Source organism: Tigriopus californicus, chromosome 10 (assembly GCF_007210705.1).
Source record: "Tigriopus californicus strain San Diego chromosome 10, Tcal_SD_v2.1, whole genome shotgun sequence".
NCBI lineage: Eukaryota > Metazoa > Arthropoda > Copepoda > Harpacticoida > Harpacticidae > Tigriopus > Tigriopus californicus.
The window spans coordinates 10,344,028-10,357,811 of NC_081449.1; the positions used below are offsets into that span (position 1 = coordinate 10,344,028).

General features: G+C 47.8%; 4 protein-coding genes across 4 annotated transcripts in view; 3 read left to right on the forward strand and 1 right to left on the reverse strand.

Annotated features, from left to right (window-relative positions):
* Positions 1–664, forward strand: part of LOC131889550 (ATPase family gene 2 protein homolog A-like) — a 2,644-nt gene extending 1,980 nt beyond the window's left edge. Inside the window, exon 2 of the mRNA XM_059238678.1 lies at positions 14–664. Coding sequence (XP_059094661.1) covers positions 14–546 — 533 coding nt within the window. The 3' untranslated portion in view covers positions 547–664. The remainder of the gene's footprint in view (positions 1–13) is intronic.
* The window catches only part of LOC131889701 (bifunctional glutamate/proline--tRNA ligase-like), an 8,469-nt gene extending 2,182 nt beyond the window's left edge, over positions 1–6,287 (forward strand). The window contains 8 exon segments of the mRNA XM_059238864.1: positions 665–811; positions 883–1,120; positions 1,188–1,528; positions 1,601–1,868; positions 1,949–2,350; positions 2,421–4,569; positions 4,572–5,047; positions 5,116–6,287. Of these exon segments, the coding sequence (XP_059094847.1) occupies positions 666–811; positions 883–1,120; positions 1,188–1,528; positions 1,601–1,868; positions 1,949–2,350; positions 2,421–4,569; positions 4,572–5,047; positions 5,116–6,198 (5,103 nt within the window). The 5' untranslated portion in view covers position 665 and the 3' untranslated portion in view covers positions 6,199–6,287.
* Positions 5,441–7,673, reverse strand: LOC131889702 (NAD-dependent protein deacetylase Sirt6-like). Its single transcript, XM_059238865.1, has one exon. It carries the CDS (start codon positions 7,506–7,508, stop codon positions 6,369–6,371), a length of 1,140 nt encoding a protein of 379 aa, XP_059094848.1. The 5' UTR covers positions 7,509–7,673; the 3' UTR covers positions 5,441–6,368.
* Positions 7,674–10,623: 2,950 nt separating this feature from the next.
* Positions 10,624–13,730, forward strand: LOC131888047 (uncharacterized). The gene is made up of 2 exons (XM_059236825.1): positions 10,624–12,258; positions 12,336–13,730. The coding sequence occupies exons 1-2, from the start codon at positions 10,893–10,895 to the stop codon at positions 13,646–13,648; spliced, it is 2,679 nt and encodes an 892-aa protein (XP_059092808.1). The 5' UTR covers positions 10,624–10,892; the 3' UTR covers positions 13,649–13,730.
* Positions 13,731–13,784: the final 54 nt, after the last annotated feature.

Consider the following 13,784-nt stretch of genomic DNA (forward strand, 5'->3'; position numbering starts at 1 on the left):
AGTTTGTTTCCAGTTCGAGATTTGTTTCGCAAGGCCCGTCAAGTGGCGCCCGCCATCATCTTCTTTGACGAGATCGACGCTTTGGGTTCTGAACGTGGAGGAAGTGGGAAAGTGGGCGATCGCGTTTTGGCCCAGATCCTCACCGAAATGGATGGGGTGGAGCAATTGAAAGATGTCACGATTGTGGCGGCCACCAATCGACCCGACATGATTGACAAAGCCTTGATCCGGCCCGGTCGCTTGGATCGTCATTTCTACGTGCCGCTGCCTGATGAGGAAACCCGTCGGAAAGTGTTCCAAGTCCACACCAGGAAAAAACCATTAGCCTCTGATGTCTCCTTCGATTCGCTAGTTTTAAACACCCAAGGCTACTCTGGAGCGGAAATCGCCGCGATTTGCAACGAGGCAGCCCTGAAAGCTCTGGAAGAAGACATTGAAGCTCAGGAAATTACATGGGAACATTTCAGACAAGCCTTGGCGACAGTCAAGCCCCGAAATCAAAGTGATTTGTTAGATGTCTACTCTCGATTTCAGAGCGCAAAATAAAACGGCAACATCATTAGTTGTCTTTTAGCTTGTTTAAGACCAACGAATATGAGTATTCATTTCCTTATTTCATGTCTGTGGCATTAAATGTTGTTGTTTTTATTCTTCTTCCTTGAAGTATGAATTTGGAGGCATCCAAGAAAAATCCGCCTTTCGGGGCCGTTCTGATGGCCAAGGTGACTGGAAACGGGGTCAAATGGGCCGAACAAACCCGAATGAATGTGGGTCAAGATATCGCACTGAACAACTCAGCCACAATCATTCGGTAATTATCATATTCCTTATTCGTCCATTGGTCGGCATCGATTTGACATACACTTGGGAACTTGATAACAGATACTTGGCTCGCTCCGCTGGCCATCTCAATCTGTATGGCAATGACATTCTGAGCCGAACCAAGATCGACCATTGGCTGTCCTTGACCATTGGACCACTGTCGAACGTCAAAGAGTTCCTTGGTTCAATCAACTACATTGAGTCTGTCGTGGAACCAACTCAATATATGGTGAACAACATCAAGTCCGCCGCGGATTATGCTCTCTTTGGATCACTTTTTGGTAGTGGTTTCTGGCAGGTTCGTTTGACTTGTATGAGTTACTTAAGTTTTTAGTTCATTCACACGATCATGATCCTTGCCATAGGGTATGATGGCGAATGGTACTGCGCCAACCAAGACCAAGGCCTGGTACGAATTTATGGAGAATCAGCCTGAGGTGAAGCCGGTGGTGATGGATTTTCCTAAGAACCTATTGCCGACTCCAACGGATTTGCCAAAACCAGGACCTCGGGGCAATCAACGCCGCCGGTCCAGTCACAAGGATACTACACCCAAGGGAGCTAAACCGACTGCCGCTAACGCAGCTAAACACCAAGCGGACGATCGTGCCAAGGCCAAGCAAACCAAGGACGAGGGAAAGTTTGTAGAACTTCCTGGAGCCGAGATGGGAAAGGTGGTTGTGAGATTCCCGCCTGAGGCGAGTGGGTACGTTGAAACATTCTATTTAACGGTTACTATGTTCGGATTTCATTGATGGATTGTGCTGATGTGTTACAGATTTCTTCATATTGGTCATGCCAAGGCTGTGTTGCTGAACCAACACTACCAGCAACACTTTCAAGGCAAATTGATCCTTCGTTTTGATGACACGAATCCTGCCAAAGAGAAGGAAGAGTTTGAAGAGGTCATCTTGCACGACTTGAAGCTCCTTCAGGTCAAGTATGATCATTTCTCTCGAACTTCCGACCATTTTGAAACCATGCTTAAATATTGCGAAAAGCTTCTCAAAGAAGGAAAAGCTTTTGTGGATGATACCGATGCCGAGGTAAGTCTGTTCCCTCAATAGCTTCGTCCCACTCTCAAATCAAAAGAGGTTTATTTTAAGTTATTCCTCCTCCTCCTTAGACCATGAAGGCTGAACGTGAGCAACGTCAAAACTCGACGAACCGCGATAATAACGTGGAAAAGAATTTAAAGATGTGGGAGGAGATGAAGAAGGGCTCCGAGATGGGTCAGAAGTGCGCCGTGAGAGCCAAGATGAACATGAATTCGGATAATGGGAGCATGCGCGATCCAACTATTTACCGTTGCAAACCGGAAACCCATCCCGCCACGGGTAACAAGTACAAGGTGTATCCCACCTACGACTTCGCGTGTCCCATTGTGGACAGCATTGAAGGCGTTACCCATGCCTTGCGTACCACCGAGTACATGGATCGAGATGAACAGTTCTTTTGGTTCATCGACGCCCTAGGTCTCCGGAAACCACACGTGTACGCTTATTCACGATTGAGCATGACCAACACTGTAAGATGTTAAGATTGAAGGAATGGTTCTGAATTATTTGTTTACGAATTCTTCCCAATCTACTTGATAGGTCATGTCCAAGCGGAAATTGACCTGGTTTGTTGAGAACGGATATGTGGATGGATGGGAAGATCCACGTTTCCCAACTGTCAGGGGAGTTTTACGGCGAGGACTTACCATTGAAGCCCTGAAGCAATTCATTGTGGCTCAAGGATCTTCTCGCTCGGTGGTGTTTATGGAATGGGACAAGATTTGGGCCATGAACAAGAAGGTCATCGACCCAGTAGCCCCTCGCTACACCACTGTTGACAAGACCTACAATGTTACCGTTCATCTGGCCGGGGTCAAGGAATGTGCCACTCAAGCTGACCTTCATCCTAAAGACCCGTCGATAGGCCAAAAGACCATCTGGCAGTCGTCTCAAATCCTGATCGACGGAACCGATGCCGACGCTCTGGTGGAAGGAACCAATGCAACGTTTATCAATTGGGGTAACATGACTATCAAGAAGATCGTCCGAAATGGCAACAAGGTCGTGTCGGTGGAGGCTGAGCCCAACTTGGACAACAAGGACTTCAAGAAGACACTGAAGGTGACTTGGTTAGCTCAAACTGCGAAAGCCTCTTCCATTCCTACGATCCAGGTGTACTACGATCACATCATCAAGAAGGCAGTCCTGGATAAAGACGATGATTTCAAGCAGTACATTGGCGAGGAAACCAAGTTCGAGATGGAGTTCTTGGGCGATCCGGAATTTGTCAAACTGAAAAAGGGCGACATCATTCAAGTTCAAAGGCGCGGTTTCTTCATTGTGGATCAGCCTTACAGCCCCCCTTCAGCCAACTCTTGCAAGCCCGTGCCAATTCGATTGATTGCTATTCCTGATGGAACGCCCACTAGCTATGGCCCACCGGGCAAAAGTGTAGCCAAAATCCCTCAGACTCAGCCAAGTGGCAAAGGAAAAAGTGCGGGAGGTGGGAACAAGAAATCTACCCCCAAAGCAACTTCAGTGGGCAGCGGTGGAGATGCTCCGGCTATTCACGATAAGATCGTTGCTCAAGGTGAGATTGTTCGTTCCTTGAAGTCCAACAAAAGTGGCAAGGCCGAAATTGATCAAGCCGTCAAGACCCTACTTGACCTCAAGGCTCAATACAAGTCGGCTACTGGTTCCGAATGGAAACCGGGTATTCTGACCAATATCAAAACTCCCACAACCACCACCGCAAAGCCAACGGGAAAGAATCATGGAGACGAGCTCAATGACACGGTCACCCAGCAAGGTGATTTGGTACGGAAGCTGAAATCTGACAAGGCCAGCAAAGCCGATATTGACCAAGCTGTAAAGAGCCTTTTGGCTGCTAAAGCGGAATACAAGAAAGCCACGGGAAAAGACTGGAAACCTGGTGCACATGTGACTGAACCAGAAAGTGGACCATCTCCTGTTTCCGACAATGGAGACTTGAACGCCAAGGTCATCGCGCAAGGAGATTTGGTGAGGAAACTCAAAGGGGAAAAAGCAGACAAAGCTCAAGTGGATGCTGCCGTTAAATCTCTTTTGGACTTGAAAGCTCAGTTTAAGACCGCCACCGGGTCTGAATGGAAACCTGGCCTACCCACCTCAACAAAATCTACTTCAAAGGCCGCTACTGCAGGTGGCGATACTGGATCTGGTCTTAATGATCAGATTACACAGCAGGGGGATCTGGTGCGTCAATTGAAGGTGGATAAGGCCGACAAGGCCAAGATTACAGCCGCCGTCCAAACTCTCCTCGACCTGAAGGCCCAATTTAAGACGGCAACAGGACAGGACTGGAAACCGGGAAATCCCGCTAACCCTCCTCCCCGCGACAACAAGAAGTCTTCTTCGCCGAGCAAGACCACAACTTTCGAGCTTAGCGACCTAGAGAAAGATCTGCAAGATAATATTGCCAAGCAAGGCGACGTCGTCCGAAAATTAAAGGGTGAAAAGGCCGACAAAGCTGATGTGGATGCCAACATTAAGATCCTGTTGGATTTAAAGGCCAAGTTCAAAGAGAAATTGGGCCGTGATTGGACCCCTCCCGCCAATACGGGCGATCAGAATTCGTCGGGCGCTGGTGGTAGAAAAGGAGGTGGAGGAGGAGGAGCGAGAAAGCCCAAAGAGAAGAAGGCCAACAAGCCTGAAACCGCTGCCAAGAAGGAGGACAATCCCACGGGCCAGACTGCTGTACGGCCAAGAAGGCCAACAAGCCTGAAACCGCTGCCAAGAAGGAGGACAATCCCACGGGCCAGAAAGTCACTCGATTGGGTATGGAGGCCAAGAAAAGCGAATCCCTCTCGGATTGGTATTCCCAAATCATTGTCAAGGGAGAACTCTTAGAATACTATGATGTCTCTGGTTGCTACATCCTTCGCCCATGGGCCTTCTCCATTTGGGAGAAAATCGTGGCCTTCTTCGATGAAGAAATAAAGAAACTGGGCGTGGAGAATTGCTATTTTCCTATGTTTGTCTCGCAAACCGCCCTCCAAAAGGAGAAGGATCACATTGCCGATTTCTCACCGGAAGTGGCCTGGGTGACAAAGTCCGGCGATTCTGAATTGGCCGAACCGATTGCCATTCGCCCTACGAGTGAGACCATCATGTATCCCGCTTTCGCCAAATGGATTCAATCCCATCGAGATTTGCCCTTGCGAATCAACCAATGGAGCAACGTTGTGGTAAGATAATTTCGAGAATCCATATCAAGACAGCCTGAAACTGACATGGTTGTATCTTCTATTTCTAGCGATGGGAATTCAAACAACCCCAGCCCTTCCTAAGAACCCGCGAGTTCTTATGGCAAGAAGGCCACACTGCTTTTGCCACTCAACCGGAAGCGGACAAAGAGGTGCTGCAGATCTTGGATCTCTACCGTCGGATCTACGAGGACTTGCTAGCCATTCCCGTCATTCCAGGACGCAAAACCGAGAAGGAGAAATTCGCAGGGGGTGATTACACCACGACCGTAGAAGCTTACATCGCTGCAGCCGGAAGATCCATCCAGGGTGCCACCTCCCATCACCTGGGACAAAACTTCTCCAAGATGTTCGACGTAACTTTTGAGAGTCCGGAAACGGGCGAGAAGCAATTTGTGTTCCAGAACTCTTGGGGATTGACCACCCGTACCCTCGGAGTTTTAGTTATGGTTCATGGAGATGACAAAGGACTGGTTCTGCCACCCAACGTTGCCAACTTCCAAGTGGTTGTGGTGCCTTGCGGCATCTCCGGTTCGGACGAGGATCGTAAATCGCTCTATGAAGCATGCCAAGAATACGTGGACACGTTGCAAGGCGCTGGAATCCGAGTTCGTGGTGATATGCGGGAAAATGTCTCACCCGGATGGAAGTTCAATCACTGGGAGTTGAAAGGCGTGCCAGTCCGACTTGAGCTTGGTCCAAGAGACATGAAGAAGAACCAGTACATGGCGGTGCGACGTGATACCGGTGCCAAGATCCCCATGGAAAAGGCCAACGTGGTTGCGGGGGTCAAGAACTTATTAGACTCCATTCAATCTGATATGTTCCAAAAAGCCAAGGCTGACTTGGAGTCACACCACGTGTCTGTGGATAAATGGGCGGACTTTGTTGCGGCCTTGGATCAATGCAAGACCATCGAAGCACCTTTTTGCGGCGACAAGACTTGTGAAGAAATTATCAAGGAGGAGAGCAAGAATAACGTTGAAGTCGAGGAAGGAGCTCCATCTATGGGAGCCAAATCGTTGTGCATCCCATTTAAACCGTTAAAGACTTTGAGCAAAAACGCTTCTTGCGTTAAGCTCGGATGCTCAAAGCCGGCCCAATTCTACACGCTCTTTGGTCGAAGCTATTAAATGGTTCATGTGACGGTGTAGTGTTCTTCATCGTTACACGTCTGATCGCAAGTTATCTATATAAAAATACAAACGTTTAAAACCCTAAACTGAGTCTAAGTCCATACATAGGAACTCCATAACCTTAGCTGAATTACCTCCGTACATTCTATAGCTTAAGTCCGGAAAATTTAGTCAGTAGCTTGGTTTAATAATGCGCTGGGCTTTGATGTAGCAGGCAGTTTCAGCTCTTTCGATTCCAATGATTCCTCTTCAGTTTTTATGGGCTTGTCGTCAGACTCAGCCTTTTTGAGCATCTTCCCCAGCATCGATTGGGCCGAGTCTTTAGCCGCCTTGCGCTTCAATTTAAACTTCTTTTCTACGTCCTGAGCCATTTCCGTTAGTTTCTCGGCCGCTGGGCCATCTTGCGTCCATTCGATAAACGTCTCGGGATTGGCAACGGCCAACTGCATGGCCACCGGGTCAACCGTAGGCTGATAATCAGGCACGGGTAGGGTCAGCTCGGTCATGAGCAGTTTCATGACTTCGTCCACGTAACCCCTAATAATGAGATCGGCCTTTTTGTCGTGTTTGGTGGGTTGGAGGTTAATGATGACCAGCTTGCCCGTGGAATGGAACTTGGGGGCGTACGTAGGCAGATTCCCGGCCGGAATGATCTGGAGGGTGGAGCCCATGACAATACTGAGGTGCGCCAAGGTGGAATGGGCCAAGGACAAGTCAAGATCGTGCTCGGGCAATTCGGCTTCCCAATCTAGCACGAAATCGGCCAATTTCCCGCGACACCGCCGGCCATTGGGGCGGGGTGCTGGGCAGGAGCGACTGGCATCGACCTTCTGTCCTACGGTGGCGGCGGGCTGGGCGCGCACAAATTGGCGTTGGCAAACGGTACATTGATCCACAAACATGTTGCCATGGAGCTCGGCTAAATGCCGCCGACTTAAGCTGGACCGCATATGGAGCCCATCGATATTCTGGCTAATCACGAATTGAACACGCTGAGCTTGGGTTAGCACGGCAAGCGCCCGATGGGTAAAGGTGGGTGTGGCGCTATCCCAGTCCAGGCTAGGCGGGGGTGGACGGCCTTGACGCTCGAGCGTCCACACGCCCTGGGGCCCACGGAAATCGGGAATCCCAGCCGCCGTGCTAATACCCGCCCCGGTGTGGACCACGGTATGGGGACTGTCCCGGATCCACTGGGCCAGGATCTCAACCTGGGCGCGGATCTTGTCGGGTTGGTCGAATTGTTCGGGCAGGCCTAGTTTACCCTTGTTGTCGTAGGGCGAGAGGCCCTCGGCGTAACTGCACGACATGGCACGAGACTTACGAGGGCCGACGAAGAACGCAACCAAGGAACACGGACAGTTTCCAGATTGGATTTCCACTCCGTTGTCAAAGCTCGATCAAATGCAATCAGATGATGTGAGAGACAGTTGGGGACAAGTGTTGTTATTGATGAGTGATGACGGGCAAGCCCAAAACAACCAACAGGCTCACTTACCACTCAGCAGAGTGACCAATTGCTACATGGGCCTGAAACCAATGAATTCCGTTCAACCTTCAAAAGCTAAAGCACCAGAGTGTAATGGAAGTTTCGAACTACATTTTATTTTTGAAATCGAAAAGTGTGCATGAGATCAAGGAAATCTTTAGGATGGAACGGAAGGTTGATGGTTTTGGTCGCCCTCAATAAACGGAAAACACGGTCCCCGCAGTTTGTAATTTCTTTTCCAGGGTGTTGAGGGATCTCTTGGTGACATACATGATGACAAGTCGGGTGTGTCTCAGGGATCAAATTTAAGCCCTTTTCTTTTCATCATCTTCACTGCTCCACTTCAGGAGCTAAGTGCAGTAACGTAGTATCTCTTCCTATGCTGATGTATGGCTGATGATACAAAACTAGTTTCTGGTAGGAATGGTCAGAATTCCGGTTGTCTAGTAGAGGTCCTAGACCAAATCTACTCTTGGGTTAGTGAGAGTAATTTTCGGACATTTAGGCAAGCGTTGGTACCAGCAAACAAACTTGCCTGCCAATGCCAGTGATACACAATTGGCGTTTCAAACTGATTCTAACGAAGCTGACCTTTCCTCATATAGCAATGTGAAAGAAGGGTCAGCTGCTTGTAAACGTGACTGAAGCCCAAAACATGCATCACTGACACTGGTACCAGCAAACAAACGAACCTGCCAGAGCTTGCCTAAACGTTCCCATGGCACTGAATTCCGCTCATTGACATTTGGGACGCCGGCATTACACATTCCACTATTAGATGATGAAGGCAAGGTATTCAGCACGTCTCATCCATGATGGATTTAGGTGTAGTCCTCTAAGATAATGGAAAGTTCGGTGAGCATATCCAGTTGAAAGTTAGCAAAGCTTTTCAAACAGGTGGTTGGATATATCGCACGTTTAAGTCCAGAGATAGTATCACGATGCTAACTTTGTACAAGTCGATTGTTCAGCCACATCTTGAATATGCTTCACCCATTTGGGCTCCAATGAGTTCAACAGGTTTGCAAAAGGTCGAGCAGGTCCAAAGATGCTTCACCAGGTACATTGAATTCAATGAAGGGATGAGAGAGTTATCGTACTGAGAGAAACTAGAAAAGTTGGGACTGTACAGTATTCAAAGAAGGTACGAAAGGTACTTGATATTGTACATTTCAAAAGTATGCATGAGCTTTGTCCCAACCCTGGTTTAGGGTCAATTATAGTGAACGCAGAGGCTTAACATACATACGTCTTGAGAGCACCTCCAAACCTTTGAGATTCCAGGCTAATTAGAACAATGAAGTCCACCTGTCTTCTTTCTTGGGCTCCTTCATTGTTCAATTTGCTGCCCTCAAATATTCCTAGAGAGTATCTAGGTGTTGATCCAATAACAGGATTTAAGTCAGACTGGGACACGTTTCTGACTAAAATTCATGATCAACCCTGTATTCAAGGGTTAGCCTGATCCGCCAACTCTACGTAATTCGTTTTGAACTGCTGGGATTCCGATCCCAGTGGCGGTAAGGAAATCCGCAAAAGAGTAGAAAAAATTGCAGTTCATTACATTTGAAGGTTGTGTAGTTGAAAATGCTCCTGCTGCATAAATCCTTATCTTTGCCAATCGACATGTGACTTTTTAGGGGGTCAAAATTTCAGAAAGATGTTATCTATGAAACAGAAAGATGCATTTTTTAATATTGTTTTTTTTTTACAAATGTTTCTTCCAGTTTTTCAAGGTGGAAATGCGATTTTATATCAAGACAGCAAATTCAGCCAGGAAACCCACTAACATAACAGAAGACTTAAGACGTTGCAAATATCAATTGCTTGAGTCATAGAGGTTTCAATTAAACTTTTTTTCCAACTTAAATTTCCAATTGCCGTCAGATACCTCGGTAGGCTTTGATCTCATTAAGCAACAGGACTAAAACGGTGATTTAGGCCTTAACTTGGATCGGTTTTCACCCTCCATCCTTTCAGCGAGGCTACTGGTGATCATTTCCAACCGTTATGCTCCAGTTTTCACTTATTAAGATGCTTATGATTTAAGATTATTGCTTAAGTAGGAACTTGCCCAAGTAGGAACTTGCCCAAGTAGGAACTTGCCCAAGTAGGAACTTGCCCAAGTAGGAACTTGCCCAAGTAGGAACTTGCCCAAATAGGAACTTGCCCAAGTAGGAACTTGCCCCAACTTGGGTTTGCACACAAACACTTGAGGGGAAAATGGTGTGGCCAAACTTGAGCGAGAAATTTTATGCCAGGGCAAATTAAGTCAGCTTATACAGGAAAAGCAATAATGTGCAGCAACACTGACGCAGGCACGTGGCTTTGGTTCAATGCTTGGTTTGTTTCTGGCAATCTGACTTTCACAATGAACAAAAAATCCACGTTTTCCTGAGCTGACTCGTTGGGCCCCCTTCTTTAGCAGTGAATCTTTTCTTGGGTTAAGCTTGCCCAAGTTCTAGTGCTTGGCCAAGCTTTGCTTATAAACAAGTAGAACTTGGGTGTCTGTGATGACTTGCTACTTGCTCTTTTCCCATCAGCAATTAAAACACCTTTCATTAACTGTCAAGGAGTGCTTGGATGTTTCTGGCAACCACTGACATCAAATATATTTTGGAATTTTACCCGAATTCCCCTGTGGTCAATCATCACGATTCAGGAATAGGGTACATTGCCTTAAGGTTGAGCAGCAACTGCCTGTTCATTCCACAAATAGGTCTATATTGTTCTAATCAATTCTTGGCCCAGAAGATAGACGGACGTCCTTAAAATGGTAGCATTCTTCTTACATTCAGCAATGGGCAAAATAAATATGGTTACACCCGGCGTGGAAGTAGCATCGGGTAGAGACACTACTAATGATGCGAGTCGGGATTTGTCATAGCGTCATCGTGAGACCTAGAGGGCTCTATGGTGCATCCAGTAAGAACGAACATCAACTGATCACAACATGAACAACAAAGAGCACGTCGATTCGTTTGTCTAGCAACTTGTCTAGCACCGTCTCATCCTGTGTCCTTTGGCCAGCCTAGGCGAGCCCATGCCGAGCCTAACAGTCAGAGGTCACAGAGGGTTCAAAACTAAACCTTCACCGGGCGAGTAAGGGACGAGCCCTTTGGTTGGTTCGGCGGTTCGCCCTGATCTGGATTGAGTGTTTGACATCTTCGTGATCCGCCTCATCCCTTTCACGCCCAGCCTCACCATGGCTCAACCAGCCGTGGCTCGAGCCCCTTGGGTCCAGATGGCCTGGCAGGCATCGCTCCAAACCGACTCTCAACCCGTTCAATCTCAACCCAAAGCCTTATCAACAGATACGACGACCTCCTCTTCACCATCCCCATCCCCTTCCCCTCCCACTCCAAGTCCCCCTCGACCCCTTGAAGCCCCGACCCCGGCCAGGCGGGCCTCAACGCCCAACACCGATCCCCAAGTGACCGATCGATCGGCTCCCTCCAGCCTCACCCCTCTTTCCGGAGGACCTCGCGAAATCTACCTCTTACTCGACCATCTGACCTCCACCTACTTGAACCCGGCCAAACGTGAGGCCGCCGCCCAGGCCTTGGCTCAAGCAGCTTTGCCCAAGGACGATTGGACCATTCATCGATGGCTCATCTCTCGCCGGGAACCCGGACCCTATCCGGATTTGTGGCGATCTGGCCATTCGGCCTGGACCGCTTGGGATGGACACTTACATTCCACCCGCACGTTGACCGCTATTTTGGCGTTAATAGTCCGCTGTTTGGCGCGTTTGCACCGATCACCTCGTACTTGGCGCCTAAGTCTGGGATCACTTCCCACGACGGTCGAGCTATTGAGCGGTCTCTTGCGTTTGGCTGATCCTGCAGAATCCGCCTGCGGTCGATATCCGGGCACGATGGTGAGGCCAGTGAGTCAGCTTCTTCTGGATAAGTCACTCCATGAGCACTTAGTTGGATCCATTTACCCCACGGGCTGTCCAACTACGGGGCGGTCCTCGTTCGAGCAAGACGTTCTTGATGGGGCGGGTTCCCTCCCGTTCGATTCGCTCTACGGTCAGAAGTTTGATCAACTCGTTGGTGGGGTCGATATCATGGACTATGAATCTCAAGCCACGTTGTCCTCGACATTGTTGGCGGAGTACCCGGAGTCGACTCAGCCCGCCACGCTGAGTGCTTCGACTCGTTCAGTCACCAAGCAATCGTGCGATGTGTTGGTGTTGGACTTCTATGAATCCGGATATGCGCTAGTGGTCAAAATGACTTTGGCCGAATTCTCGAAGAAATTGCTCATTATGGATGAGAAATTGGCCCAAACTGCGGTCCATTCTAACGAGGCGTCGGTCAAACCCACGGTTGGCCAGGACGTAATTGTGAAAGCGCAAGACGCGCAATTTGAAAACCGGTTTCGTCTCAATAATCAGTATTTCCGCGGGGTCATTATTAACGTGATCAAGAATCAGTACCGGGTGTTTCTGTACGATTTAGGTGTAGTAGCTCGAATCAACGTCAACATGCCCACCATGGAACCTCTCCCGTCGTCTTTAAGCCCGTTAAAATTGTCACCTCTGTGCAAATATCTACGTATCCTTGGTAAGAACAGAAGTGGCTCTTTGTAACCAGATTGGAGTGACAAGTTAATCTAATTTTCAAACAAAAACATCTTTCAGGCATTGCTCCGCGAATCCGTCTACCTGTGCAGGATCATGCCGCTCAAGTATTGAAATATGCTGCCAGTCATTTCAACTCCGAGATATTCAACCGTATTGAAAACTTTCCACAGATGTTGGAGAATTTGACCTACAGTCAAAGGAAAGAATCGATGGATGCTGCGTGGGCTCTCCATCACGCCTACTTCAAAGGCATCCACCTGAATTTGCATAACTTGACCGATAAAGACTTTCGTGACAACGAAAAAGATCAAAAGCTCTGTGCTCTGATTGGCAAAGAACTTAGTCAAGGCCATGTCAGTATGGATTGTCTCAGTACTCTTTTCTATTGTTTGGATCTCATGCAATCCCAACGCTTTCAAGAGACGTGGACCATCGCCAAATTATCCAAATCTCTCAGTGACCTTCCACCCAAATTAACCAAGGCAGATGAGCAACGCTTAGTGCAAAAACTTATCGAGATGTACAAAGAAGGGAACTTGCATCAAAAACGGGAACGTGTGAAAATGGCCATCAAGGATGCTCAGGAGAAGAAATCGCGAGATCAACGTCATCTCAAGAGCAACTATCGATCCTCTGATCAGGTTAACGTCCAAAAACACTCGAAGAAAAGATATTCGGATAGTCTGGATGACTCAAACAAGGTGACACGTCCATTGCGGTCATTAAGCTACAATGCCTTGAAAGATTGTGACAATCAAATTTCAAGTCCCCTTGAAAAAGAAGTAAACTCCTTGCCCAAAAATCGAGTCACCACTCTCGAGGAAGAAATGAGGAGGGAATCAGAAATGGACTACTTTCACGGCAGTCTGTTCAAGGCTTTCAATCGTAATGTGGTGTTTCTGGGTGGAAGAAGAGCTCAAGATGTCGATTTTCATGCCATCAGTCAGCACATCGTCGCATTTCTTAATGTTCACATTCGCGGAGTCATCTTTTTGGGAATTGAAAAAGGTTGTAAGCCCAATGTGGGTAACATTACTGGCCTTCAAATGAACCGGAGGGAACGCGACGAGTTCAGAATTTTCATGGATAACCTTCAACTCCAAGGTCACATCAAACCCAAACTTCATCCAGATTCCATTCAAGTTACCTTCAATGCTGTTAGACATGAGTCTAGAAACTACAAATCCGATACCTCACGATTCGTCATCAAGATTGAGGTGAAAGAGAACAAGAGTAAAACTTCGTTTTATTCGTATCGAAATTGTTTTTACGTCATTGTAAATCGTCAGATCAAGGAAGCTTGCGTGGATGAGTTGAGAGAGCTGTTTCTCACGTCCATTAACCTTTCCGAAAAGTCATCTGGGAAGTAACTTTCGCCCTGCGAGTCCAAATTTGGGGCCAACGTTTGATGGATATTAGAAGCTAAACAGCAATAAAATGGGTCTTCAAAAAGCCCTCAGGCGTGATTAAGTTGGTTTAATTCTTTCAGGACATTCACTTGCAATT